The following is a 5344-nucleotide window of genomic DNA, read 5'->3' as shown; positions in this document are numbered from 1 at the left end:
GCCCGGCGCGTATCTGGGAGAGGCTCAGTCATTTCCCGGCTGGGTGAAGCGGAAATTTTTTCTCTCTAAATTCTAATTCTCTTAGAATTCTTTAATGCCTAAAGGAGGTTAGGCGGTGTTTGAGGTGAATTTGAGAGTGAATTTCTGTGGTTCCCGGTAGCTTAGTCGGTAAGAGTGCCCGGCGCGTATCTGGGAGACCCGGGTTCGATTCCCGGCTGGGTGAAACGGAAATTTTTTCTCTCTAAATTCTAATTCTCTTAGAATTCTTTAATGCCTAAAGGAGGTTAGGCGGTGTTTGAGGTGAATTTGAGAGTGAATTTCTGTGGTTCCCGGTAGCTTAGTCGGTAAGAGTGCCCGGCGCGTATCTGGGAGACCCGGGTTCGATTCCCGGCTGGGTGAAACGGAAATTTTTTCTCTCTAAATTCTAATTCTCTTAGAATTTTTTTTTTTATTTTTTTTTCTTTTTCCCGCTTCCCGGGAGGGGACTCTGACTTTGCGCCTACGCCGAGACGGAAAATCGCGTTCTAACCACGGGAAGTAAAATAAAGGACCCTCAGCCGCGTGCTTACCAACCTCACCTTCGGCTCGGCTGGTAATTGCACTGGCGGCTGAGGATCCTTTATTTTCTCTCCCTAGGTTAGAAATATACTATACTTTTTCTCGGATCATTGGGAGTTTAGATTCCAGTATCTACTTACAGCTCCGACAACAATACCAGCAATGTGCAGACGAATGTCCGGGTCAGATAGTTGTTGAAAGATGAGATCAACGCCATTGAAAAATGCCAAGATGTATATCAAATGATTGTAGAAGTCTTCACTCGATGTTCTATAAAATTGATTATACAAATCATTAATCCTTTCCCTCTCTTCATTATCCATCTGAGCACAATCGCTATTAATGAAGTTATGATATTTGATGTATTTCAGTACATTTAGCAGGAAATACTTTCAGATATTCATGAACCGATATTCTGAGAGACCTGGGTTCTAAATTCTAAATCTATTTCAATTTATCTAATACCAAAACGCAGTTAGCCGGCATTATGAGTCGAATTAGAAGAGAGAGAATTTCCGCCGTTTTCCGTCTACATCTGCTGCTCAGAATCATATGACTACTCACTTCACGTGAAAAAATATATAAACATTGTCACTTTCGAGTTGCACGAAGGAAAAAAAGTTTCTGATTCCCGGAAATACGGTACTGATTTTCATAACTTATGAGTTTTTCTCATTTATCGAAATTAGTAGATTTTGGTACGAGGGCCGAAATAGCTATTTTTGCCATAAGGACGTAATACACCAGATTACGGCAGACTGAAAATTCGGGTTCAGCTCGGCAGCACCATCTGCTAGTAACTATTCACGGCGCCAATGTGGTGCATTCCATCGCGTGATAAACATTTTTTTTTACATTTTGATGAAAACCGCCATCACTCACATTTTAAAATTTCAGTCACGGGGGGGGGCGGCGCGGGACGAGCCAAAAAATAATTTGGGAAACCCAAAACCAATTTTGTAACATGAATGACAAACCATTGACTGATCATTGATTCCAATCGGTTCATCAAATGTTGAAAAATAAAATATTGATGATTAATGTAGATTTCAGCACATTCTTATAAATTAAAAATGTCTAGTGTTGGCAAAATTCTGAAAGATTATATCAGTCAATTCAGCTGAATGGTGAAACATTTATATATTTTTGTTGAATTATTGTATAAGACAACTTCAATTGTAATGATAATAAGTAATTTTAAATTGAACTCCCCGGTCACAATTAATTAATTAGGGAATCAGTTAATATAAAATCATTTCACTAAACATAATCCGACCATTGTCTCAACTGTAATCTATGGGCTTTCGATATGTTGTAATGTATTGCTACTCACGATTCAAAAGGAATATTATAATCAGTTGCCACGAATAATTCCGGATAAATAGTTGAAGTATTCGAGGAGGTAGCATTTAGTTTTATTTGGGAATTTATGGTAGAAGCGGCAGCTATTTGAGCCTCCCTCTTTCGCCTGGAAATCTTTGAAACGATATGAACATTAGAACCAGTATAACCATCGATTGTTGATCGTCGACGGATTCTTCGCGTAGTCTTCCCAGTCATCGGTTGATATCGAATACGAAGTCCGGATATCACTCCGACCTGAATTGGAAGAAATATTTTTCAAATTTCATACATATTTCATCATCAAAAGATTTATGTGTAGTTTATGATATTTACGAAATAAAGATTGCTGTCGCCATATCCGATGACTATGACCGATGACTCAGTAGGTCGATCTTGATATAATTCAACGGCTTTTCCTAGAGTCTCAAGGACAGATAAAAATTTATGAATAATAAAACGTTATCATTCCATTTTCTCCAAGTTATTTCCAAAGTTGAATTTTCATAAGTTATGTTCCGTTATATTTGTATTAATCATCGAAAAATTCGGGAAGAAATTGAACGTGATTATTGGATAAGTTTTTCATCACGTGCTGTGAATTTGCAAGTTCGGGAATTACGTATCATTTCCGTAATTCCGGAGCGAAATATGGTTGTAGGAAATTCTACGGAATTGTCACGGAATTTTCCCGGGGCATTCCGTAATTTTTATCTGATTCTCCTGTGGAAAATTACGATACTTTCACTTAAATTTTCTGAGTCGATTCCCTAATCGGCGAGCGAATTGCGAGTTCCGTAATTTTTCCTGAACATTTCTCTCCATGTGCGCAAAACCCCACTTTGCACGAATTGTAGAGAAAAAATATTCGACATTAGTGGCAAAAGTGTTCTTCGAGCCGTGAGAGGACAGCACGAAGCGCTACGTACCACACACTTATTGAAAATAATTAGTGTCCATCAAACTCCGTTGACAGATAATATAAAGAAAAATTTGCTTCGTTACTAGGCCGAAACAAAATTTTCTGACCTCAGCTTCGGCTCACGCTGCAAACTCAAATTCGATAGAAAAGTCTCTGTCAGCCTAATGACAAAAAATACTATTCCGGCCTTGCGACGAAATACCAGATTATCTTACAAGGCCGATACCAGTATTTTCAGTTGAATGTAACTTAATAATCACATGCGTTACACGGAGAGAAATATTCAAGAAAAATTACGTATCTTTTCCGTAATTCCGGAGCGAAATATGGCTGTAGGAAATTTTATGGAACCGTGACGGAATTGTTCCAGAGCGTTCCGTAATTTTTATCTGAATCTACTGTGAAAAATTACGATACCGTCACTTAAATTTTCTGAGTCGATTTTGTAATCGCTAAGCGAACTGTGAGTTCCGTAATTTTTACTGAACATTTCTCTCCGTGTAGAAAATACTTTTATCGCTGTCTGATGTACAATATTTTTTCTCCCAGGGAACAAAAATCGCTTTCTCATCGAATAAAATGACTAAACCACTTCGTTCGGTGGAAACGTAGTTCATCGGTCCTAGGGGCATAAATATACATTTCCGCCCTCATGTTGAGATATATTAATTGAGAATCCACTACACGGAGAGAAATATTCAGTAAAAATTACGGAACTCATAATTCATTCACTGATTGCGGAATCGACTCAGAAAATGTAAGTGACGGTATCGTATTTTTTCACAGGAGATTCAGATAAAAATTACGGAACTCATAATTCATTCACTGATTGCGGAATCGACTCAGAAAATGTAAGTGACGGTATCGTATTTTTTCACAGGAGATTCAGATAAAAATTACGGAACTCATAATTCATTCACTGATTGCGGAATCGACTCAGAAAATGTAAGTGACGGTATCGTATTTTTTCACAGGAGATTCAGATAAAAATTACGGAACGCTGCGGAAAAATTCTGTGATAGTTCCGTAAAATTTCTTACAACTACATTTCGCTCAGGAATTATGAAAAAGATAGGTCATTTTTATTGAATATTTTTCTCCGTGTATGACCTCACTTTAGGTAGTTCTAATATAAGCGAGGCAGAATGCATTACCTGTAATCCTCAATAATTTGAAATTAACAAGTTGGACGTCCTTTCGGGTCCATGCTCCCCTATTATTTTGGTGAATTTTCACTTATTTTTTATGTGGATTGATTTTCAAAAAAATTGATTTTTTTGGCCCAATTCGCTTTTTTTATAATTTTTCCGAAGAATATCAACTGTATACTATATAACTTACATTTTTTGCGGCTCTGGTGAATGTCACGTTGCCCTTGTCTGACCCGCGAGCAAGCCAAACAGGCGTCGAAGCGTTAGCTAAGGCGTCCCTTACGCGTTTCAAATCTACGGCTATATCTTCACCAAAAGCATGGAGTTTCAGACTCAAGTAAGAATCATCATGTTCAGATTTAGCTCTGGAACGAGAACTGGAGACTGATCCTGGGCTAGGATGACGGAATGAATGCAAAACTTGCACCTGCTCCTCTGCTTCATATTATTGGAGAAAGAATGATATAATGTTTCTACAAATTTGGTTTTATAATTGTAAAAAATGATAGTACCTCTGTCATAATCGCCATGAGAAAACAAGTTTGAATCATCAGGATCCAAATTTATTCCATAGTGAACGTAACCACTAGCATTCGGTAAGACGCAAAAAAAACTTGCTATTAGGAAAAGTTCGAAAGGTATCATTGTCGTTAATGTATAGGTTTTCTACAAAGTTCAGTTGTAACAACTCTTCACTGACTGAGCTGAACTTCACTGGTGCTACTCTTAAATACATTTTAAATCATTTTCGGGTTTTACCCTCTCTATACACGATAAATATTATGCTGACTCTTTCTTTATCCCAAGATTTCCGCAATTCAAGCATTTGTCCCCTATACAACGATTTATCTGAGTTACTACGCGGAAGAAACTGTGTGCGCAGTTAACATATTTTCCAACAATAATTTTTTATTACTGATAATTCATTGGTTTTTAGACGACAGTCTTCTTCGACTTTACTATCGGAAAGAATTTCTCAATGTCAAGCAAAAAAAAACAAAAGAATATTCGAATAGAGGTGATTCGAATGGGAAAAATTTTCATAGAATGGGAATCGATTCACGGGGCAGGTAATAAATTTCAGGGACTTTCCAGTAATTTAAGGTAGCTTGGAGGTTTCCTTAAGGTTGGAGGTAGCTCTAATTTTCTGTATAAAAGTTTATTGCGAAGAAAAGATAACGATTTAGGAATTTTTACTTCACTATTAGAAAATTACTCTTGAAATTTCAAGTAAAAAATCTTGAAATTTTAACAACGAATAATTCATATGAAATTTCCATTGGTCTTGTTATTGACAAATCATTTAATGTTTTTAAATATTCACTAAAATTTGATTTCTCAGGTTCATACGACAATGAAAATTAATGAAAAA

General features: G+C 36.8%; 1 protein-coding gene across 2 annotated transcripts in view; it reads right to left on the bottom strand.

Annotated features, from left to right (window-relative positions):
• LOC107047996 (A disintegrin and metalloproteinase with thrombospondin motifs gon-1) overlaps positions 1-4823 on the bottom strand; it is a 17935-nt gene extending 13112 nt beyond the window's left edge. Inside the window, exons 1-5 of one of the 2 annotated variants that reach the window (XM_015270944.2) lie at positions 4485-4823; positions 4163-4410; positions 2236-2325; positions 1892-2157; positions 699-828 (exon numbers count right to left, since the gene is read on the bottom strand). In XM_015270944.2, coding sequence (XP_015126430.1) covers positions 699-828; positions 1892-2157; positions 2236-2325; positions 4163-4410; positions 4485-4617 — 867 coding nt within the window. In that variant the 5' untranslated portion in view covers positions 4618-4823. The remainder of the gene's footprint in view (positions 1-698; positions 829-1891; positions 2158-2235; positions 2326-4162; positions 4411-4484) is intronic. The other variant, XM_015270945.2, reaches the window with a different exon arrangement.
• Between the last annotated feature and the right edge of the window lie 521 nt (positions 4824-5344).

Source organism: Diachasma alloeum, unplaced genomic scaffold (assembly GCF_001412515.2).
Source record: "Diachasma alloeum isolate Michigan unplaced genomic scaffold, Dall2.0 Dall_scaffold_00184, whole genome shotgun sequence".
Taxonomy (NCBI): Eukaryota; Metazoa; Arthropoda; class Insecta; order Hymenoptera; family Braconidae; genus Diachasma; species Diachasma alloeum.
The sequence above is the reverse complement of the archived record's forward strand: the minus strand, read 5'-3'. Positions and strand labels throughout refer to the sequence as shown.